This window comes from Myxine glutinosa, chromosome 3, assembly GCF_964187855.1.
Source record: "Myxine glutinosa chromosome 3, kmMyxGlut1.1, whole genome shotgun sequence".
Taxonomy (NCBI): domain Eukaryota; kingdom Metazoa; phylum Chordata; class Myxini; order Myxiniformes; family Myxinidae; genus Myxine; species Myxine glutinosa.
The window spans coordinates 61,624,491-61,650,758 of NC_136263.1; the positions used below are offsets into that span (position 1 = coordinate 61,624,491).

The 26,268-nt window shown below is 37.6% G+C and overlaps 1 protein-coding gene across 3 annotated transcripts in view; it reads left to right on the forward strand.

The window, feature by feature from the left end:
• LOC137417286 (centrosomal protein of 85 kDa-like) overlaps window positions 1-26,268 on the forward strand; it is a 171,156-nt gene that overhangs the window by 13,352 nt on the left and 131,536 nt on the right. For all 3 annotated transcript variants that reach the window (XM_068103134.2, XM_078774090.1, XM_078774091.1), the window contains 2 exons: window positions 15,340-15,500; window positions 19,155-19,283. In XM_068103134.2, coding sequence (XP_067959235.2) covers window positions 15,389-15,500; window positions 19,155-19,283 — 241 coding nt within the window. In that variant the 5' untranslated portion in view covers window positions 15,340-15,388. The remainder of the gene's footprint in view (window positions 1-15,339; window positions 15,501-19,154; window positions 19,284-26,268) is intronic.

The window sequence follows — 26,268 nt, forward strand, 5'->3', positions numbered from 1 at the left end:
GTTATCAATGTAGATTAATGCAGGGTTATTAATGTAGATTAATGCAGGGTTATTAATGTAGATTAATGCAGGGTTATCAATGTAGATTAATGCAGGGTTATCAATGTAGATTAATGCAGTGTTACCAATGTAGATTAATGCAGGGTTACCAATGTAGATTAATGCAGGGTTACCAATGTAGATTAATGCAGGGTTATCAATGTAGATTAATGCAGGGTTACCAATGTAGATTAATGCAGGGTTGTCAATGAAGATTAATGCAGGGTTACCAATGTAGATTAATGCAGGGTTATCAATGTAGATTAATGCAGGGTTACTAATGTAGATTAATGCAGGGTTACCAATGCAGACAAAATCGATGCAGGATTATCAAAATAGATTAATGCAGGGTTATCGATGCAGGATTATCAAAGTAGATTAATGCAGGGTTATCAATGCAGATTAATGCAGGATTATCAAAGTAGATTAATGCAGGGTTATCGATGCAGGATTATCAAAGTAGATTAATGCAGGGTTATCAATGCAGACAAAATCGATGCAGGATTATCAAAATAGATTAATGCAGGGTTATCGATGCAGGATTATCAAAGTAGATTAATGCAGGGTTATCAATGCAGATTAATGCAGGGTTATTAATGTAGATTAATGCAGGGTTATCAATGCAGATTAATGCAGGGTTATCAATGCAGACAAAATCGATGCAGGGTTATCAATGCAGATTAATGCAGGGTTATCAATGCAGACAAAATCGATGCAGGATTATCAAAATAGATTAATGCAGGGTTATCGATGCAGGATTATCAAAGTAGATTAATGCAGGGTTATCAATGCAGATTAATGCAGGGTTATTCATGTAGATTAATACAGGGTTATCAATGCAGACAAAATCGATGCAGGGTTACCAATGAAGATGAATGCAGGGTTATCAATGCAGACAAAATCGATGCAGGATTATCAAAGTAGATTAATGCAGGGTTATCGATGCAGACAAAATCGATGCAGGATTATCAAAGTAGATTAATGCAGGGTTATCGATGCAGACAAAATCGATGCAGGATTATCAAAGTGGATTAATGCAGGGTTATCAATGCAGACAAAATCGATGCAGGATTATCAAAGTAGAATAATGCAGGGTTATCGATGCCGACAAAATCGATGCAGGATGATCAAAGTAGATTAATACAGGGTTATCAATGCAGACAAAATCGATGCAGGATTATCAAAGTAGATTAATGCAGGGTTATCAATGCAGACAAAATCGATGCAGGATTATCAAAGTAGATTCATGCAGGGTTATCGATGCAGACAAAATCGATGCAGGATTATCAAAGTAGAATAATGCAGGGTTATTAATGTAGATTAATGCAGGGTTATCAATGCAGACAAAATCGATGCAGGATTATCAAAGTAGATTAATGCAGGGTTATCAATGCAGATTAATGCAGGGTTATTAATGTAGATTAATGCAGGGCTATCAATGAAGATTAATGCAGGATTATCAATGAAGATTAATGCAGGGTTATCAATGCAGATTAATGCAGGGTTATTAATGTAGATTAATGCAGGGTTATCAATGCAGACAAAATCGATGCAGGGTTATCAATGACGATGAATGCAGGGTTATCAATGCAGACAAAATCGATGCAGGATTATCAATGCAGACAAAATCGATGCAGGATTATCAAAGTAGATTAATGCAGGGTTATCGATGAAGATTAATGCAGGGTTACCAATGAAGATTAATGCAGGGTTATCAATGTAGATTAATGCAGGGTTATCAATGAAGATTAATGCAGGGTTATCAATGTAGATTAATGCAGGGTTATCAATGAAGATTAATGCAGGGTTATCAATGAAGATTAATGCAGGGTTACCAATGAAGATTAATGCAGGGTTATCAATGTAGATTAATGCAGGGTTATCAATGTAGATTAATGCAGGGTTACCAATGTAGATTAATGCAGGGTTACCAATGTAGATTAATGCAGGGTTACCAATGTAGATTAATGCAGGGTTATCAATGTAGATTAATGCAGGGTTACCAATGTAGATTAATGCAGGGTTATCAATGTAGTTTAATGCAGGGTTACCAATGTAGATTAATGCAGGGTTATCAATGTAGATTAATGCAGGGTTATCAATGTAGATTAATGCAGGGTTACCAATGTAGATTAATGCAGGGTTACCAATGTAGATTAATGCAGGGCTATCAATGTAGATTAATGCAGGGTTACCAATGTAGATTAATGCAGGGTTACCAATGTAGATCACTGCAGGGTTATCAATGTAGATTAATGCAGGGTTACCAATGTAGATTAATGCAGGGTTACCAATGTAGATTAATGCAGGGTTACCAATGTAGATTAATGCAGGGTTATCAATGTAGATTAATGCAGGGTTACCAATGTAGATTCATGCAGGGTTACCAATGTAGATTAATGCAGGGTTACCAATGTAGATTAATGCAGGGTTATCAATGAAGATTAATACAGGGTTATCAATGCAGATTAATGCAGGGTTATTAATGGAGATTAATGCAGGGTTATCAATGCAGACAAAATCGATGCAGGATTATCAAAGTAGATGAATGCAGGGTTATCAATGTAGATTAATGCAGGGTTACCAATGTAGATTAATCCAGGGTTACCAATGTAGATTAATGCAGGGTTATCAATGCAGATTAATGCAGGGTTATCAATGCAGACAAAATCGATGCAGGATTATCAAAATAGATTAATGCAGGGTTATCAATGCAGATTAATGCAGGATTATCAAAGTAGATTAATGCAGGGTTATCGATGCAGGATTATCAAAGTAGATTAATGCAGGGTTATCAATGCAGATTAATGCAGGATTATCAAAGTAGATTAATGCAGGGTTATCGATGCAGGATTATCAAAGTAGATTAATGCAGGGTTATCAATGCAGATTAATGCAGGGTTATTCATGTAGATGAATACAGGGTTATCAATGCAGACAAAATCGATGCAGGGTTACCAATGAAGATGAATGCAGGGTTATCAATGCAGACAAAATCGATGCAGGATTATCAAAGTAGATTAATGCAGGGTTATCGATGCAGACAAAATCGATGCAGGATTATCAAAGTAGATTAATGCAGGGTTATCGATGCAGACAAAATCGATGCAGGATTATCAAAGTGGATTAATGCAGGGTTATCAATGCAGACAAAATCGATGCAGGATTATCAAAGTAGAATAATGCAGGGTTATCGATGCCGACAAAATCGATGCAGGATGATCAAAGTAGATTAATACAGGGTTATCAATGCAGACAAAATCGATGCAGGATTATCAAAGTAGATTAATGCAGGGTTATCAATGCAGACAAAATCGATGCAGGATTATCAAAGTAGATTCATGCAGGGTTATCAATGCAGACAAAATCGATGCAGGATTATCAAAGTAGATTAATGCAGGGTTATTAATGTAGATTAATGCAGGGTGATCAATGCAGACAAAATCGATGCAGGATTATCAAAGTAGATTAATGCAGGGTTATCAATGCAGATTAATGCAGGGTTATTAATGTAGATTAATGCAGGGCTATCAATGAAGATTAATGCAGGGTTATCAATGAAGATTAATGCAGGGTTATCAATGCAGATTAATGCAGGGTTATTAATGTAGATTAATGCAGGGTTATCAATGCAGACAAAATCGATGCAGGGTTATCAATGACGATGAATGCAGGGTTATCAATGCAGACAAAATCGATGCAGGATTATCAATGCAGACAAAATCGATGCAGGATTATCAAAGTAGATTAATGCAGGGTTATCAATGAAGATTAATGCAGGGTTACCAATGAAGATTAATGCAGGGTTATCAATGTAGATTAATGCAGGGTTATCAATGAAGATTAATGCAGGGTTATCAATGTAGATTAATGCAGGGTTATCAATGAAGATTAATGCAGGGTTATCAATGAAGATTAATGCAGGGTTACCAATGAAGATTAATGCAGGGTTATCAATGTAGATTAATGCAGGGTTATCAATGTAGATTAATGCAGGGTTATCAATGTAGATTAATGCAGGGTTACCAATGTAGATTAATGCAGGGTTACCAATGTAGATTAATGCAGGGTTATCAATGTAGATTAATGCAGGGTTACCAATGTAGATTAATGCAGGGTTATCAATGTAGTTTAATGCAGGGTTATCAATGTAGATTAATGCAGGGTTATCAATATAGATTAATGCAGGGTTACCAATGTAGATTAATGCAGGGTTACCAATGTAGATTAATGCAGGGCTATCAATGTAGATTAATGCAGGGTTACCAATGTAGATTAATGCAGGGTTACCAATGTAGATCACTGCAGGGTTATCAATGTAGATTAATGCAGGGTTACCAATGTAGATTAATGCAGGGTTACCAATGTAGATTAATGCAGGGTTACCAATGTAGATTAATGCAGGGTTATCAATGTAGATTAATGCAGGGTTACCAATGTAGATTCATGCAGGGTTACCAATGTAGATTAATGCAGGGTTACCAATGTAGATTAATGCAGGGTTATCAATGAAGATTAATACAGGGTTATCAATGCAGATTAATGCAGGGTTATTAATGTAGATTAATGCAGGGTTATCAATGCAGACAAAATCGATGCAGGATTATCAAAGTAGATGAATGCAGGGTTATCAATGTAGATTAATGCAGGGTTACCAATGTAGATTAATCCAGGGTTACCAATGTAGATTAATGCAGGGTTATCAATGAAGATTAATGCAGGGTTATCAATGCAGATTAATGCAGGGTTATTAATGTAGATTAATGCAGGGTTATCAATGCAGACAAAATCGATGCAGGATTATCAAAGTAGATGAATGCAGGGTTATCAATGCAGATTAATGCAGGGTTACCAATGTAGATTAATGCAGGGTTACCAATGTAGATTAATGCAGGGTTATTAATGTAGATTAATGCAGGGTTATCAATGTAGATTAATGCAGGGTTATCAATGTAGATTAATGCAGGGTTACCAATGTAGATTAATGCAGGGTTACCAATGTAGATTAATGCAGGGTTATCAATGTAGATTAATGCAGGGTTATCAATGTAGATTAATGCAGGGTTATTAATGTAGATTAATGCAGGGTTATTAATGTAGATTAATGCAGGGTTATCAATGTAGATTAATGCAGGGTTATCAATGTAGATTAATGCAGTGTTACCAATGTAGATTAATGCAGGGTTACCAATGTAGATTAATGCAGGGTTACCAATGTAGATTAATGCAGGGTTATCAATGTAGATTAATGCAGGGTTACCAATGTAGATTAATGCAGGGTTGTCAATGTAGATTAATGCAGGGTTACCAATGTAGATTAATGCAGGGTTATCAATGTAGATTAATGCAGGGTTACTAATGTAGATTAATGCAGGGTTACCAATGCAGACAAAATCGATGCAGGATTATCAAAATAGATTAATGCAGGGTTATCGATGCAGGATTATCAAAGTAGATTAATGCAGGGTTATCAATGCAGATTAATGCAGGATTATCAAAGTAGATTAATGCAGGGTTATCGATGCAGGATTATCAAAGTAGATTAATGCAGGGTTATCAATGCAGATTAATGCAGGGTTATTAATGTAGATTAATGCAGGGTTATCAATGCAGATTAATGCAGGGTTATCAATGCAGACAAAATCGATGCAGGGTTATCAATGCAGATTAATGCAGGGTTATCAATGCAGACAAAATCGATGCAGGATTATCAAAATAGATTAATGCAGGGTTATCGATGCAGGATTATCAAAGTAGATTAATGCAGGGTTATCAATGCAGATTAATGCAGGGTTATTCATGTAGATTAATACAGGGTTATCAATGCAGACAAAATCGATGCAGGATTATCAAAGTAGATTAATGCAGGGTTATCGATGCAGACAAAATCGATGCAGGATTATCAAAGTAGATTAATGCAGGGTTATCGATGCAGACAAAATCGATGCAGGATTATCAAAGTGGATTAATGCAGGGTTATCAATGCAGACAAAATCGATGCAGGATTATCAAAGTAGAATAATGCAGGGTTATCGATGCCGACAAAATCGATGCAGGATGATCAAAGTAGATTAATACAGGGTTATCAATGCAGACAAAATCGATGCAGGATTATCAAAGTAGATTAATGCAGGGTTATCAATGCAGACAAAATCGATGCAGGATTATCAAAGTAGATTCATGCAGGGTTATCGATGCAGACAAAATCGATGCAGGATTATCAAAGTAGAATAATGCAGGGTTATTAATGTAGATTAATGCAGGGTTATCAATGCAGACAAAATCGATGCAGGATTATCAAAGTAGATTAATGCAGGGTTATCAATGCAGATTAATGCAGGGTTATTAATGTAGATTAATGCAGGGCTATCAATGAAGATTAATGCAGGATTATCAATGAAGATTAATGCAGGGTTATCAATGCAGATTAATGCAGGGTTATTAATGTAGATTAATGCAGGGTTATCAATGCAGACAAAATCGATGCAGGGTTATCAATGACGATGAATGCAGGGTTATCAATGCAGACAAAATCGATGCAGGATTATCAATGCAGACAAAATCGATGCAGGATTATCAAAGTAGATTAATGCAGGGTTATCGATGAAGATTAATGCAGGGTTACCAATGAAGATTAATGCAGGGTTATCAATGTAGATTAATGCAGGGTTATCAATGAAGATTAATGCAGGGTTATCAATGTAGATTAATGCAGGGTTATCAATGAAGATTAATGCAGGGTTATCAATGAAGATTAATGCAGGGTTACCAATGAAGATTAATGCAGGGTTATCAATGTAGATTAATGCAGGGTTATCAATGTAGATTAATGCAGGGTTACCAATGTAGATTAATGCAGGGTTACCAATGTAGATTAATGCAGGGTTACCAATGTAGATTAATGCAGGGTTATCAATGTAGATTAATGCAGGGTTACCAATGTAGATTAATGCAGGGTTATCAATGTAGTTTAATGCAGGGTTACCAATGTAGATTAATGCAGGGTTATCAATGTAGATTAATGCAGGGTTATCAATGTAGATTAATGCAGGGTTACCAATGTAGATTAATGCAGGGTTACCAATGTAGATTAATGCAGGGCTATCAATGTAGATTAATGCAGGGTTACCAATGTAGATTAATGCAGGGTTACCAATGTAGATCACTGCAGGGTTATCAATGTAGATTAATGCAGGGTTACCAATGTAGATTAATGCAGGGTTACCAATGTAGATTAATGCAGGGTTACCAATGTAGATTAATGCAGGGTTATCAATGTAGATTAATGCAGGGTTACCAATGTAGATTCATGCAGGGTTACCAATGTAGATTAATGCAGGGTTACCAATGTAGATTAATGCAGGGTTATCAATGAAGATTAATACAGGGTTATCAATGCAGATTAATGCAGGGTTATTAATGGAGATTAATGCAGGGTTATCAATGCAGACAAAATCGATGCAGGATTATCAAAGTAGATGAATGCAGGGTTATCAATGTAGATTAATGCAGGGTTACCAATGTAGATTAATCCAGGGTTACCAATGTAGATTAATGCAGGGTTATCAATGCAGATTAATGCAGGGTTATCAATGCAGACAAAATCGATGCAGGATTATCAAAATAGATTAATGCAGGGTTATCAATGCAGATTAATGCAGGATTATCAAAGTAGATTAATGCAGGGTTATCGATGCAGGATTATCAAAGTAGATTAATGCAGGGTTATCAATGCAGATTAATGCAGGATTATCAAAGTAGATTAATGCAGGGTTATCGATGCAGGATTATCAAAGTAGATTAATGCAGGGTTATCAATGCAGATTAATGCAGGGTTATTCATGTAGATTAATACAGGGTTATCAATGCAGACAAAATCGATGCAGGGTTACCAATGAAGATGAATGCAGGGTTATCAATGCAGACAAAATCGATGCAGGATTATCAAAGTAGATTAATGCAGGGTTATCGATGCAGACAAAATCGATGCAGGATTATCAAAGTAGATTAATGCAGGGTTATCGATGCAGACAAAATCGATGCAGGATTATCAAAGTGGATTAATGCAGGGTTATCAATGCAGACAAAATCGATGCAGGATTATCAAAGTAGAATAATGCAGGGTTATCGATGCCGACAAAATCGATGCAGGATGATCAAAGTAGATTAATACAGGGTTATCAATGCAGACAAAATCGATGCAGGATTATCAAAGTAGATTAATGCAGGGTTATCAATGCAGACAAAATCGATGCAGGATTATCAAAGTAGATTCATGCAGGGTTATCGATGCAGACAAAATCGATGCAGGATTATCAAAGTAGATTAATGCAGGGTTATTAATGTAGATTAATGCAGGGTGATCAATGCAGACAAAATCGATGCAGGATTATCAAAGTAGATTAATGCAGGGTTATCAATGCAGATTAATGCAGGGTTATTAATGTAGATTAATGCAGGGCTATCAATGAAGATTAATGCAGGGTTATCAATGAAGATTAATGCAGGGTTATCAATGCAGATTAATGCAGGGTTATTAATGTAGATTAATGCAGGGTTATCAATGCAGACAAAATCGATGCAGGGTTATCAATGACGATGAATGCAGGGTTATCAATGCAGACAAAATCGATGCAGGATTATCAATGCAGACAAAATCGATGCAGGATTATCAAAGTAGATTAATGCAGGGTTATCAATGAAGATTAATGCAGGGTTACCAATGAAGATTAATGCAGGGTTATCAATGTAGATTAATGCAGGGTTATCAATGAAGATTAATGCAGGGTTATCAATGTAGATTAATGCAGGGTTATCAATGAAGATTAATGCAGGGTTATCAATGAAGATTAATGCAGGGTTACCAATGAAGATTAATGCAGGGTTATCAATGTAGATTAATGCAGGGTTATCAATGTAGATTAATGCAGGGTTATCAATGTAGATTAATGCAGGGTTACCAATGTAGATTAATGCAGGGTTACCAATGTAGATTAATGCAGGGTTATCAATGTAGATTAATGCAGGGTTACCAATGTAGATTAATGCAGGGTTATCAATGTAGTTTAATGCAGGGTTACCAATGTAGATTAATGCAGGGTTATCAATGTAGATTAATGCAGGGTTATCAATATAGATTAATGCAGGGTTACCAATGTAGATTAATGCAGGGTTACCAATGTAGATTAATGCAGGGCTATCAATGTAGATTAATGCAGGGTTACCAATGTAGATTAATGCAGGGTTACCAATGTAGATCACTGCAGGGTTATCAATGTAGATTAATGCAGGGTTACCAATGTAGATTAATGCAGGGTTACCAATGTAGATTAATGCAGGGTTACCAATGTAGATTAATGCAGGGTTATCAATGTAGATTAATGCAGGGTTACCAATGTAGATTCATGCAGGGTTACCAATGTAGATTAATGCAGGGTTACCAATGTAGATTAATGCAGGGTTATCAATGAAGATTAATACAGGGTTATCAATGCAGATTAATGCAGGGTTATTAATGTAGATTAATGCAGGGTTATCAATGCAGACAAAATCGATGCAGGATTATCAAAGTAGATGAATGCAGGGTTATCAATGTAGATTAATGCAGGGTTACCAATGTAGATTAATCCAGGGTTACCAATGTAGATTAATGCAGGGTTATCAATGAAGATTAATGCAGGGTTATCAATGCAGATTAATGCAGGGTTATTAATGTAGATTAATGCAGGGTTATCAATGCAGACAAAATCGATGCAGGATTATCAAAGTAGATGAATGCAGGGTTATCAATGCAGATTAATGCAGGGTTACCAATGTAGATTAATGCAGGGTTACCAATGTAGATTAATGCAGGGTTATTAATGTAGATTAATGCAGGGTTATCAATGTAGATTAATGCAGGGTTATCAATGTAGATTAATGCAGGGTTACCAATGTAGATTAATGCAGGGTTACCAATGTAGATTAATGCAGGGTTATCAATGTAGATTAATGCAGGGTTATCAATGTAGATTAATGCAGGGTTATTAATGTAGATTAATGCAGGGTTATTAATGTAGATTAATGCAGGGTTATCAATGTAGATTAATGCAGGGTTATCAATGTAGATTAATGCAGTGTTACCAATGTAGATTAATGCAGGGTTACCAATGTAGATTAATGCAGGGTTACCAATGTAGATTAATGCAGGGTTATCAATGTAGATTAATGCAGGGTTACCAATGTAGATTAATGCAGGGTTGTCAATGTAGATTAATGCAGGGTTACCAATGTAGATTAATGCAGGGTTATCAATGTAGATTAATGCAGGGTTACTAATGTAGATTAATGCAGGGTTACCAATGCAGACAAAATCGATGCAGGATTATCAAAATAGATTAATGCAGGGTTATCGATGCAGGATTATCAAAGTAGATTAATGCAGGGTTATCAATGCAGATTAATGCAGGATTATCAAAGTAGATTAATGCAGGGTTATCGATGCAGGATTATCAAAGTAGATTAATGCAGGGTTATCAATGCAGATTAATGCAGGGTTATTAATGTAGATTAATGCAGGGTTATCAATGCAGATTAATGCAGGGTTATCAATGCAGACAAAATCGATGCAGGGTTATCAATGCAGATTAATGCAGGGTTATCAATGCAGACAAAATCGATGCAGGATTATCAAAATAGATTAATGCAGGGTTATCGATGCAGGATTATCAAAGTAGATTAATGCAGGGTTATCAATGCAGATTAATGCAGGGTTATTCATGTAGATTAATACAGGGTTATCAATGCAGACAAAATCGATGCAGGGTTACCAATGAAGATGAATGCAGGGTTATCAATGCAGACAAAATCGATGCAGGATTATCAAAGTAGATTAATGCAGGGTTATCGATGCAGACAAAATCGATGCAGGATTATCAAAGTAGATTAATGCAGGGTTATCGATGCAGACAAAATCGATGCAGGATTATCAAAGTGGATTAATGCAGGGTTATCAATGCAGACAAAATCGATGCAGGATTATCAAAGTAGAATAATGCAGGGTTATCGATGCCGACAAAATCGATGCAGGATGATCAAAGTAGATTAATACAGGGTTATCAATGCAGACAAAATCGATGCAGGATTATCAAAGTAGATTAATGCAGGGTTATCAATGCAGACAAAATCGATGCAGGATTATCAAAGTAGATTCATGCAGGGTTATCGATGCAGACAAAATCGATGCAGGATTATCAAAGTAGATTAATGCAGGGTTATTAATGTAGATTAATGCAGGGTTATCAATGCAGACAAAATCGATGCAGGATTATCAAAGTAGATTAATGCAGGGTTATCAATGCAGATTAATGCAGGGTTATTAATGTAGATTAATGCAGGGCTATCAATGAAGATTAATGCAGGATTATCAATGAAGATTAATGCAGGGTTATCAATGCAGATTAATGCAGGGTTATTAATGTAGATTAATGCAGGGTTATCAATGCAGACAAAATCGATGCAGGGTTATCAATGACGATGAATGCAGGGTTATCAATGCAGACAAAATCGATGCAGGATTATCAATGCAGACAAAATCGATGCAGGATTATCAAAGTAGATTAATGCAGGGTTATCGATGAAGATTAATGCAGGGTTACCAATGAAGATTAATGCAGGGTTATCAATGTAGATTAATGCAGGGTTATCAATGAAGATTAATGCAGGGTTATCAATGTAGATTAATGCAGGGTTATCAATGAAGATTAATGCAGGGTTATCAATGAAGATTAATGCAGGGTTACCAATGAAGATTAATGCAGGGTTATCAATGTAGATTAATGCAGGGTTATCAATGTAGATTAATGCAGGGTTACCAATGTAGATTAATGCAGGGTTACCAATGTAGATTAATGCAGGGTTACCAATGTAGATTAATGCAGGGTTATCAATGTAGATTAATGCAGGGTTACCAATGTAGATTAATGCAGGGTTATCAATGTAGTTTAATGCAGGGTTACCAATGTAGATTAATGCAGGGTTATCAATGTAGATTAATGCAGGGTTATCAATGTAGATTAATGCAGGGTTACCAATGTAGATTAATGCAGGGTTACCAATGTAGATTAATGCAGGGCTATCAATGTAGATTAATGCAGGGTTACCAATGTAGATTAATGCAGGGTTACCAATGTAGATCACTGCAGGGTTATCAATGTAGATTAATGCAGGGTTACCAATGTAGATTAATGCAGGGTTACCAATGTAGATTAATGCAGGGTTACCAATGTAGATTAATGCAGGGTTATCAATGTAGATTAATGCAGGGTTACCAATGTAGATTCATGCAGGGTTACCAATGTAGATTAATGCAGGGTTACCAATGTAGATTAATGCAGGGTTATCAATGAAGATTAATACAGGGTTATCAATGCAGATTAATGCAGGGTTATTAATGGAGATTAATGCAGGGTTATCAATGCAGACAAAATCGATGCAGGATTATCAAAGTAGATGAATGCAGGGTTATCAATGTAGATTAATGCAGGGTTACCAATGTAGATTAATCCAGGGTTACCAATGTAGATTAATGCAGGGTTATCAATGAAGATTAATGCAGGGTTATCAATGCAGATTAATGCAGGGTTATTAATGTAGATTAATGCAGGGTTATCAATGCAGACAAAATCGATGCAGGATTATCAAAGTAGATGAATGCAGGGTTATCAATGCAGATTAATGCAGGGTTACCAATGTAGATTAATGCAGGGTTACCAATGTAGATTAATGCAGGGTTATTAATGTAGATTAATGCAGGGTTATCAATGTAGATTAATGCAGGGTTATCAATGTAGATTAATGCAGGGTTACCAATGTAGATTAATGCAGGGTTACCAATGTAGATTAATGCAGGGTTATCAATGTAGATTAATGCAGGGTTATCAATGTAGATTAATGCAGGGTTATTAATGTAGATTAATGCAGGGTTATTAATGTAGATTAATGCAGGGTTATCAATGTAGATTAATGCAGGGTTATCAATGTAGATTAATGCAGGGTTACCAATGTAGATTAATGCAGGGTTACCAATGTAGATTAATGCAGGGTTACCAATGTAGATTAATGCAGGGTTATCAATGTAGATTAATGCAGGGTTACCAATGTAGATTAATGCAGGGTTGTCAATGTAGATTAATGCAGGGTTACCAATGTAGATTAATGCAGGGTTATCAGTGTAGATTAATGCAGGGTTACTAATGTAGATTAATGCAGGGTTACCAATGTAGATTACTGCAGGGTTATCAATGTAGATTAATGCAGGGTTATCAATGCGGACAAAATCGATGCAGGGTTATCAATGTAGATTAAAGCAGGGTTATCAATGTAGATTAATGCAGGGTTATCAATGTAGATTAATGCAGGGTTACCAATGTAGATTACTGCAGGGTTATCAATGTAGATTAATGCAGGGTTATCAATGTAGATTAATGCAGTGTTACCAATGTAGATTAATGCAGGGTTACCAATGTAGATTACTGCAGGGTTATCAATGTAGATTAATGCAGGGTTATCCATGTAGATTAATGCAGGGTTATCAATGCAGACAAAATCGATGCAGGGTTATCAATGTAGATGAATGCAGGGTTATCAATGTAGATTAATGCAGGGTTATCAATGTAGATTAATGCAGGGTTATCAATGTAGATTAATGCAGGGTTACCAATGTAGATTAATGCAGGGTTACCAATGTAGATTACCGCAGGGTTATCAATGTAGATTACCGCAGGGTTATCAATGTAGATTAATGCAGGGTTATCAATGTAGATTAATGCAGGGTTATCAATGCAGACAAAATCGATGCAGGGTTATCAATGTAGATTAATGCAGGGTTACCAATGTAGATTAATGTAGGGTTACCAATGTAGATGAATGCAGGGTTACCAATGTAGATTAATGCAGGGTTATCAATGTAGATTAATGCAGGGTTACCAATGTAGATTCATGCAGGGTTACCAATGTAGATTACTGCAGGGTTATCAATGTAGATTAATGCAGGGTTATCAATGCAGACAAAATCGATGCAGGGTTATCAATGTAGATTAATGCAGGGTTACCAATGTAGATTAATGCAGGGTTACCAATGTAGATTAATGCAGGGTTATCAATGTAGATTAATGCAGGGTTACCAATGTAGATTAATGCAGGGTTATCAATGTAGATTAATGCAGGGTTACCAATGTAGATTAATGCAGGGTTATCAATGTAGATTAATGCAGGGTTACCAATGTAGATTAATGCAGGGTTACCAATGTAGATTACTGCAGGGTTATCAATGTAGATTAATGCAGGGTTATCAATGCAGACAAAGTCGATGCAGGGTTACCAATGTAGATTAATGCAGGGTTATCAATGAAGATTAATGCAGGGTTACCAATGTAGATTAATGCAGGGTTACCAATGTAGATTAATGCAGGGTTATCAATGTAGATTAATGCAGGGTTATCAATGAAGATTAATGCAGGGTTACCAATTTAGATTCATGCAGGGTTATCAATGCAGATTAATGCAGGGTTACCAATGTAGATCACTGCAGGGTTATCAATGTAGATTAATGCAGGGTTATCAATGAAGATTAATGCAGGGTTACCAATGTAGATTAATGCAGGGTTATCAATGAAGATTAATGCAGGGTTACCAATGTAGATTAATGCAGGGTTATCAATGTAGATTAATGCAGGGTTACCAATGTAGATTAATGCAGGGTTACCAATGTAGATTACTGCAGGGTTATCACTGTAGATTAATGCAGGGTTACCAATGTAGATCACTGCAGGGTTATCAATGTAGATTAATGCAGGGTTATCAATGAAGATTAATGCAGGGTTACCAATGTAGATTAATGCAGGGTTACCAATGTAGATTAATGCAGGGTTATCAATGAAGATTAATGCAGGGTTACCAATGTAGATTAATGCAGGGTTACCAATGTAGATTAATGCAGGGTTATCAATGTAGATTAATGCAGGGTTATCAATGAAGATTAATGCAGGGTTACCAATGTAGATTAATGCAGGGTTACCAATGTAGATTAATGCAGGGTTATCAATGTAGATTAATGCAGGGTTACCAATGTAGATTAATGCAGGGTTATCAATGTAGATTAATGCAGGGTTATCAATGTAGATTAATGCAGGGTTATCAATGCAGACAAAATGCAAACCTATCCTCATTGTTTTGATATTTATTTTGTTGTTTCACGGTTTGTAAAGTAATTGGAATATTTATTGTTGTACAAACAAAGACTGATTGCATAGCACAAAACAGGTCCTTCTGTAGAGACAATCTGGGATAGATTGGAATCGGCACCGGAAACATGGACTGGTCCACATCGGCCACGGACCTGCCTGCCAAGCAATTTGTGAGGAGTGCAGAAGGAGTCATGGAATGGCAGGACGTTGCAGCACCAAGGAAGAGTCGCGATTTCAGTGAGTGTTTGGTGGTGTCTGCATGCAGCTCTGATTACAGTGGGATGATTTTGATGATGATAATGGTGGTTTCATGGTGATATATATACACATGTGTGTGTGTGTGTGTGTGTGTGTGTGTGTGTGTGTGTGTGTGTGTGTGTGTGTGTGTGTGTGTGTGTGTGTGTGTGTGTGTGTGTGTGATTTATATATCCATTTTTATACTTATACTTTGACATCAGGTCATCTGCACAACCATGTTTGAGGGGGATGTGGGGAAGAAGGTAACATTAAAGAAAAAGAACGATAAATGTTGTGTTTAATAAAGAACAATCAATGTGATTACGTACTAAATGTTCACTTATACAGTTTATAATTACCCCACACATGCAAAGTGAAATGCGGGGTTTAGCAATTGGTTTTACATCTGTCCGTCCCTCCGTCTGTCTGTCCACAACCATTAGTTTACGATCGAGGACCAACTTATTTAAATTGAATGTTATATTTTGAACATGAATCTGAATACACACCTGTAGTTTAACAGTGCTTTGGCTCTGAATTCGTCCCGATCGCGCATGCGCAGAGAGGAGTGAGATCATATTTTTACTCTGTCTGCCTTCCTGGCAGTCCAACAAAAATCCTTCCAAACAGGCAATGTACTGTTTATAAGGATGTAATAAAGGACACAAACAGGTACTAATAACTCATGTAACATGTTAGATAGGGTGATGTAATAGCCACTGCATCAACAGCGTTAAAAAGGCGGTTCATTCTGGAATTAATTTATTTATACGACCTTTACAAACTTTATTTTATTTAAATTGAATTATATATTTGAACAATGTAGAACACAAATCACCTTCTTATCACATCCAAGAACCTGCAGTTTTGCAGTACTTGGACATGTTAAATAGGGTGGTGTATAAGCGTGATGAATAACACTGCTTCAATCGAGCTAAACATCTGGATTTTTTTTTTAAACGACCTTTAAAATCATTATTTTATTTCAGCTGAAGTATATACACTTAAACATTGCGTGGGGTAAGGTGTTCTATAAATTCTTAAGTTAATATTTTTTGAGCTCGCTTGTAAGGAACTTTGACACAGGAGGAGGCCATTAGGCCTATCAAAGCCTGTGCTATTGTTGCCAACTTATGGTAGTTTGGCCGTGCTCTATCCTTTTAATGCAGAGTGTTAAACAAGGAAGCAGCCCATCCAATTTTAAAGTTTTTAATATGATTCGGCTGAGGTTCAAACCACCAACCTCCCATATTCAGAGCGGACACTCTAACCAATTTCACCCCCAAGGCTGGTGAAAGTTTTTGTTAAAATTTCTTTACTCTATAAACTTCAAATATTCTTCGGGACGTTGGTTGTGCTCCTTTTCGAATACATCTTAGTTTCCATTTGAACGCCATGATTCCGCTGAGACTTGGTGCTTCCCACGTCCTTCTGGGCTTTGTAGGCCTGAGGTAACGATGTGGCGAGGTTCCTCTGTGCATGTGCTGTATCCATCACCACAAATTGGCGAACTTCATCAAATGTTTAGTCAAAGGGAAAATGAGTACCAGATGACTAGTTATAGAGAGGCGTTGCATCTGCGGCAGCCGCGCCCCAAGAAAATGATGCTACCAGCAGCCACAGGCTGCACACGAACCGCCGCCTCTTCATGAAATTCTCTTTGTATTTATAAAGCACCTCAATTTATAGTCAACATAGCCATAAAACATTTTGAATGTTTAAGTGTAAACAAATGAATTTCTGTGTTTATCCCTCTGAGATAGCGGAAGTGGATTTGTTTTCCGTCTCATCTAGTTTAGCTAAGATCCAGGCCAACTTCATCCATTTGGGAAGGTTTTACTCTTGACCCCAAATGACCCTATCTTTTCCTGGACTACTCGGTGCCAGACTTGATTGAATACAGCCTTGATGTCAAGGACAGCAACGTTTGTCTGCCATTAGCTATGTGTCCATGTTTGGATCAAGGCTGGGTGCAAAGTATTTCTGGCAGAACTTGAATTGGCCACTTGTGGGTATAGGATTTGTTATGAGGTGCTGCTCGATGGCACCTAAAACGTTGTGTTGTCTTTCCCTTGTCCCATGGGAATGAAATGCAAACAAAATTCTCAATCACCACCTTGACTGTTCATCGATCCGAGGGTATTCACCAAGATGCAATCACAAACAGTTTCGACACACAAAAAGCTCGTCCACAAAAAAAATTCACTAAACGACCTGGCAGAAAGTGAGAAAACGACGTCATGTGAAAAGTGGAAAGAAGTTCTCGACAACTCTCTCTTTTGTTTAATCTTGCCAAAAGAGTTGCTTTTTTGTCCACGGAGGCACAAGGCCTTGCGTGTGTATTTGATTGGTAGTTTCGGATAGCGTTGCAATCTCCCACGATGAAGCTAACTCCGAGGGCCTTTCACTCACTCACCGCAGGCAGGTTGGTGGGCTTTCTGTCTTCTACCGACTCCTCTCCGGCCTTGCTCCCCCAGCTCTCTCTGTGCTCTGTCCCCCAAATATTCGTACAGGTCGCACAAGATCTGCCTGCAACCCTCTTATGGTTAAACTGCCAAAATGAAGACTCTCTGCTCACCTTCACTCCTTCATTCCTCTTTTCTCCCGCCTCTGGAACAAACTCCCACTCTCTCTTCAATCCCACTCCTCCCTCCAGGTCTTTAAAACAGCTGTTCACCACCATCTCGTATCTTCCCCCATCCAAAACCTTGATCTTTTCTACCCCCGTTAAAACACCCCAGATCCACTTTTTTGAAATACCGACTTCTTTCCTGGAAGTCCTAGCAATGTCCATGTGTTTTTTTTACCTCTCCCACCCCCACCCCACTCCCCACGCCTCCTCCCCTCTCCCTCCCACAGATCTCCCGATGTCCCTGCTCTCAAATGTTGTACTTGTGTGCTTCCCCCTCTCTCCCCATCTTGTCTCTCGCTCCCTTTATTATGTCTTATGTGTCCGTTTGTTTTTTAAAATAATCTCTGAATCGTTGCAAACCTCTGGCTGTAGTATTATGGGTTTAAATAGTTTAATCATATTGTTGTTGTTTTCTAGTGTAGCACTCATCTAGTCCCTCCAATTTTCCAAGATATGGTGGAACTTTCTAAATATCACGAGCTGCAAAAGCAGCACAGTGGTTTCTGTTCAATGTGGAAGTGAATGGACAGTAAGGCCTATGTCAAAGGCACAATTAATTACTTGAAGAGACGGAAGAGAACTGTAGAACAGATCCGAGTTTTTTTTCCTCGTCATAGGTTATTTGTATTTGATTTGTTTAGTCTTTAGTGGATGAATAGGAAACACGACTTCGTACATAGCATGCCTATTGTATGCAGAAGAATGTACTTTACGAGTGAGATGTTTCGATCGTAAACATTGAACTTAAAAGATCTCGATGGAAAATGTTTTGTATCCCAATTGAGAAGAGCAAAGGGTTTATTAGAAATTCGATGAGTGGATGATGAGTTGCTGGGTGGATGGTTCGATGCGCAAATAGCTAAGGAATTGATTAAAATCAACTTTTTAATATCGGTGATGGTTTATATATACTTATAGTAGGTAGAGCTGCGCTACACCTCGCATGTAATATTGATCCACCACTGTAATCATATTATAATGATTCCCCCACCTTTTCTCTCACTTGCGTTTTTCTTTCTCAGCCACGCCTGCCCGTAGCTCAGGCTCCATCCATCATATTGACTCACCGTGGCTTTTATCAACTCAACGTCTGACCAGCACCAACTCTGAGAGCACAGACACCGGAGTATATGGCTCTGATACCTTGGAGGGTGAGATGACGATGCGGATCCTTTTGAAAACCCACGGGATCAGAATAGGGATGGTTATTATCAAACCTGCTGTGTCCAACTTTTTTGTTTTTATCCATTACCTTTTTTGAGGAACTAAAATTTCTAAATATAACTTAAATTTTTTTATAAATTTTTTTTATTTAAATTTAATTATTTTTTTTTAATTTAATTTTTAATATAATTTATTTTTTAAATTAATTTTTTTAAATAAACTTTCTTCCTAAATATACAAGCAAAGTAATCGACAGCTACACCAACAGCAAAGTACATGACCTTGATTGAGCAGTTTACCTGTAGTGTCTGTAGAGACACTGATATACTTCAAAATATAATTGGTCAGATGCATGGAAATGAGGGGATGAACGAACATATAGCTGCCTTAGTCTGTAAGCACTTAAGATTATTACCTCCGCAATTGAAGGTGGACAGAGGTTATATTTTCACCCTTGGTACTTGCAAAATCGAAGATTTTTCAGGTATATTCGTTGGTCTTGTGCGTTATTCTGTCTGTTTGTCTGTCCATCGTCGACAGGTCACAATTTTAAACCCCTCTTCATAAAACCTCACCAGTTGGTAGAGTTGGTCATAAGGAAGGAGCGTATTGATTTTGAGGTCAAAGGTCATCTTGAGATAACATTTCTAAAATTGTCATTTTTCATCGGATTGACTTGAAAGTTGAATGGCATTCGCATATTGTGTCACTAAATTGGGAAACCAACTATTTTCGAGGTCAAAAGGTCAAAGGTCAACTCGAGGTCAAACTTGTGAAATCGTCAATTTTCATCTGCAAAATCGTCAATTTTTATCTGATTAACCTGAAAATTAAACAGCAATTGCATAGTGCCTCACTAAATTGGGAAACCAACTATTTTCGAGGTCAAAAGGTCAAAGGTCAACTCGAGGTCAAACTTGTGAAATCGTCAATTTTCATCTGCAAAATCGTCAATTTTTATCTGATTAACCTGAAAATTAAACAGCAATTGCATAGTGCCTCACTGAATTGGGAAAGCAACTATTTTTAATGTCAAAAGGTTAAAGGTCAACTCAAGGTCAAACTTCTAAAATCATCAATTTTCGTCTGAAAAATCATCAGTTTTCATTTGATTAACCTGAACATTAAAGAGCTATTGCATAGTACATCATGGAATTGAAAAACCAACTATTTTTGGGGTCAAACGGTCAAAGGTCAACTCAAGGTCAAACTTCTAAAATCATCAATTTTCGTCTGAAAAATCATCAGTTTTCATCTGATTAACCTTAGCATTAAAGAGCTATTGCATAATACATCATGGAATTGAAAAACCAAATATTTTTAGGGTCAAACGGTCAAAGGTCAACTCAAGGTCAAACTTCTAAAATCATCAATTTTTGTCTGAAAAATAATCAAATATCATCCAATCGATCCGAGCTTTGATTAAGGTCGTCAATTTAAATCTTATTAGAACCGCCTTTAGAGGCCATATTTCATCGCAGAGCGGGGCTTGGCCTTTTTTGGGCACCGTGGTCCCCTTTTTGAAGTATGACATTTTTCTTGTCTGTCTGCCTCTCTGTGAGGAGGATATCTCAAAATGTTACTGATGGATTCAAACAAACTTGGTGGACAGGTTGGGTGACAAGGACGAATTGATTAGACTTTGGTGAGGATCTAGATACAGATCCGGATACTAGAATTTTAAAAGTGATTCTTCACCATTGAGAGATATAGCCAAAAACGATATATAAGCCTGATATTTAAAAAGTTGTGCATGGATTCGGACAAAACTTGGTGAATGAGTTAGTGACAAGAACAAGTCAATTTGATTATGGTTAAGATCCAGATCCGACCTATCAGTGGGATACAAAACGTAAACTGTTCAGCCTGGCAGAGGTATGCACTCTACTGAGAGCCGTTATAGTTTATTGATGTACTCATGCTCAGTGTTTGACTTTTTTTTCTCCTCGTTTTGCCTGTCTGTGTCATCTTCCATTTCAGCTGACTTAAATAACGTATGATTTAAAATGTTCTTCTCGTACCTATATTGTGCGCTCATTGGTAAACCCTCTGTAGCACGCTGTTTCCGACTCCACTTTGTGCTGAACAGTTCTTTACCCCTGCAGCAGACAAGCTGCTACTACATTGCTGTCTACTAATGTGGACAAGATATTTTTAAAAACAGTAATCATACATGGAACATCGCTTTCAATCTTGGTCATTTTCACAACTTTCTTTCACACGAATGAATAATCCTCATATCTTTTTCTGCATTTATTCACTGCTCATGGCAAAGCTGCCGTGCCTTGATCCGCAGCCATGACCTGTCTTGGACATACAAAAGGTACACCATGTTTTCGTTGTGCAACTGAGTCCCGTCTTTTGATTCTGGAGGCAATGAATTTGTAATTTTGTAAACGTAAAAATCGTCTGTCCTCGGTTGCAACACTCACTATCGAGTTTTTATTCTGGTGGAAAATGACTCCTCACCAAATCCCTGTGCAATATCGCTACCTCCCAGGAGGAGGAAGAGACACTGACATTTTTGTTTTCTTGAATCAGACCAGCTGGAAACCTTCACTGTTTTACAAACATTTTTTTGACTCATTTCACATGCTACCGGTACCCCGCTCTTTCTTTCATCAATACAACTCCTACTTCATAGAGCTTATCTACTAGTCAAATTCAAGTCTTTCTGCACGACCTCAACTCCTTTGTTTGGTTTTCCTATTGTCTGGGCAATTTTAACCAAACAGTAAAGTTAACAAAAAACAATGGCTGACAAACTGACGGGCTTCGCCTTTCGCTGAGAGATAAAACAAAAACAGTGGATAGAATCATTTATCCATTCATGGGTTGGAGCAGTTGTCAGTGAATGTACGAGGATAAATCAATAAATACAGTGAATTGCACTATCACCAATAATGCATGTATGTAATACAATTGTATTATGTGTGTTATGGTAGGGGCAAGTGTAAGTCATTTACTGAGCACTTAGTGCCCCACCTCCCTGTTACTGGTGCTAGGACTTGTACTGATGCTCCAAATACAGTATTAGTGCATCTACGACAATAGTGCACCTTTACGGAGCAGCGACGAGTCATCAGATTTTTGCTTAGTGAAAGTATCAAATCATGTGACATTTTAGGAGACAAAAATGGGGCAGGCACACGGGACAACATTAAAATTTGGGGGTTGGGGGGGGGGGGCTGAGTGAAGGGGAGTGGTGAACAAACACTAACTGCATATTCACCTTTTGATGAGAACTCGCTCACAATTAGCATCACAATCACGACACATGTAGAGGATCACCCATCCATACCTGAGGCTATCAAATTTCCCGATTTTTTGGGGGATTTCCCGAATTTTTTTCGAGATTTCCCGAATATCTAATTCCACTTTGAACCGATTTACCCTTTCTGCTGCGACAACCTTTCCAGGTAAGACTATTCCAGGCATTAACTGTACTCTAATTGAAAGATATCTGCCTCACTGTAGTCTAACAATCTTCTTCTTTACTCTAAGTAATGCTGTGATCCTTGGTCCTGGCATGGCCAATTCTGCCAAAAAACTCTTCTGAACTCATTTTGTCTACATGCTTCGTTATCTAAAACATCTCCATCAGGTACCCTCGTAATCGCGTCCTTTCTAATGTATAAGGCCCCATCACCTTCAGCCGCTTCTAGCTATCGCCGGAATCAATCTCATTGCTCTATGCTGAACTCTCTCCATGGCAGCTCTGTCTTTCCAAAATGTGGCGACTAATACAGTGCACAATATTCTAGATGAGGCCTCACTAAATTCTTGGAAGTGTAATCACTACCTCTTTTGATTTATAATTCATTCCCCTACGAATACAAGCTAAAACCCTATTAGCTTTACCTATAGTTGCTTGGCACTGTGCTGTCTGTCTACCCCCATATCTATTACCACACCGAGATCCTTCTCTTGTGTCACATGCTCCAAGGCCTCCCCTTGCATTGTATCGTCCCTATTTTCATTGCTCTTAAAAACCCCAGCACGTTACATTTCCTTGTAAGGAAATCTCTCTTACGAACTCCAGCACCTTCCATTTCCCTATGTTAAAATGCATCTGCCAATCGATTGCCCAATCTATAAAAAAAACGTTCCTGAATTTTATCAGTGCTGATTCCTGAGGATCCCAGAGGAAAACAGGCTTATAATGGGAATATGTACTTTTTGTAGGGATAAAATAGATTGAAAACGAAAGCCTACAACTTTAGCACCACCTACAACTTCTCTGCCAGACATCTTCTCACTCACAGACAATCCTTGATTCTTATCACGAAGCTAGCTAGCTTCCAATCCAGTTTGGCTACTCTGCCAGCCATTTCCAAGCTGGCTAACAGCCTTCTATGTAATGCAGTAAGAAAAGAAGAAGAACCACCTTTAGAGGCCATTTTCCCCCGCAGAGCAGGGGTTGGCCTTTTTTGGGCACCCTGGTCCCCTTTTTGGAAGCAGTTTTATGGCCGGATGCACTTCCTGCCGCCAACCCTGTTAGTCACCTCTTACGACACACAGGGAATTACCAGTGAGCAGGTACTCAATTTGCCGACCTCGGAAGGATGACAGGCTGAGTCAACCCCCCTGGTGTTAATTCAACGATTGACCGGGATTCAAACCCAGGATCCTAGGATCCCAAGCCGGCACCCTAACCGCTAAGCCAACACCAGGCTTCTTCTATATAATGCAGTACCGTAATTAAATATAAAATGCCTTCTGAAAGTCTTGAAAAACTACATCCACTACATGTCCCTCATCCACCCAATCAGATACTACTTTATATAACTTCAATCAACTGGTTAAGCATGACATCCTCTTAGTAAATCCATGCTGCTACCTTTAATTAGTTTAAACTTATCTCAATGGTTCCCCATCTGATCCCAAATTATCTAACGTATCTCACATCTTGCCCACAACTGAAGGGAAACTAACAGGCCTAGAGTTCACCAATTCTTCTCTGGATCCTTTTTAAAATAACGATGTCACATTTGCTACTTATCAGTCCTCCGATACTTGTCCTGACTCCAATGAACTGTTAAAGATATCGGTTAAATGACTCCAATGAACTGTTAAAGATATCCCACCTCTAGTACATGGTGTTATGTAGAATTATTATATGTAAGTGCAAAATTTGCTACACTAGTGGAACCAATGTTTTTTTGCATCTATATACCCTTGGCAACAAGACCTGAGTTGGTTCCATTTTTTTCAATGGCGTCTTCGGCGGCCATTTTGAATTTCAAAATGGCCGCCGTTTTTTGCAATTTGGTATGTATTCTAATTTCTACAGTCTTAAATTACACATAGATAACTATAATTACAATAATGAAAGAAATATGAACATTTGCTTTATTCTTTTTTATCTTACAGGTATTCATAGACAAGTTGGATTTCAGCTTCACCGCCGCATAATGTCATCGTTTGAAGAGCCGCCTTCTAAGAAGCAATGCATAAGTTACGAACTTTGTGTATTCTGCCAAGAGAGAACTCCTGAACCTTTGGTTGACGTTGCTCATGCCAATTTCAAATGTGCAATTTCAAATTTCCAGGGAGCAGCCACCACCAAAACACAATCACGCAATGAAAAGATAAATGGAACATGTGCACTTATTGGACAGCACATCATCCAGGAGTTCAAATCTGATCGGCAGGTGCAATATCAGCCAAAGTCCTCAACTTCAACCTTCAGGTTCACAACTGAAACGCCATTAGGGGTTGGACTTTCACTCCATAGCCATCATGAACACCGCAGTCGCAGAGACATAGACATGTTGTACCAGAGTGGCGTTGGTGTTTCATATCGATGTGTAAAGGAGATCACTTCAAAGATTGCCACCACAGTCCAAGAGAATATGAATGAATTCAATGGCGTTTACATGCCTCCAGGACTGTTGAAAAATTTGCCAATCAGATGCTCAGCTGATAACATAGATGCCAAGGTAGACACAGCTGATGGACGGAACACATTCCATGGGACTGCTCTTGCTGTCTATCAACAAGTTCCCCCAGATGTATCAGAATACGAGACTGTAGCTGTACAAGTACTATACAAGGAATGACATAAATGCCAGAAAAAATGGTTAATCAAAGTGTTTTATGTGAAAAGATACATACAAAATTGCAAAAAATGGCGGCCATTTTGAAAGTCAAAATGGCCGCCAAAGCCGCCATTGAAAAAAATGGAACCAACTCAGGTCTTGTTGCCGAGGGTATAAGGATTCCAAAAAACATTGGTTCCACTAGTGTAGCAAATTTTGCACTACAATGACACAACACCATGTACTACTCCCTCAATACTCTCGGATACATATAAAATAAATATCCTCATTCCATATATTCTGCAATTAATTTCATAAAATTATCTTGTTCCTTATATTGTGCAAATGATGTCATAAAAATAAAATCCCACTTCACCTGCTGATATTCATAATTCCCACCGCTGGCTGAAAACTTTTTTTCTTCACTACCCGAAGCGGTAACAGATATATCAGTTGATTTCTCGTTCATTGCCCCTCTCTCTAGTGGTGAAAGGTCACAATTAGTTATATATAAATTATAAATATACATATAAATATACATATAAATATACATATAAATATACATATCTATATATATATATATATATATATATATATATATATATATATATATATATATATATATATATATATATATTGTTGCGGATATGGGATTTGCATCCATCCATATCCGCTTGTAAATATTCCCCTATTTCCTCAATACTTCCCAACTCTCCCCAATCCCCCATTCCCTAGTCCCATTTTCTGTAAACAACACTCTGTAGACCCGACCTCCCCCTATTTCCCCCATTAAATGTCGCATCCAGGTCCACCGCATCTCATGTAGACAACTATAGGACATCTTGCTAGTTATTCTTAGTCTATGTCAGTTAAGGATTCGTTTCCATTAATTCTGACCCTTCGTTGCACCAGAATGTGATTGTATGGCACC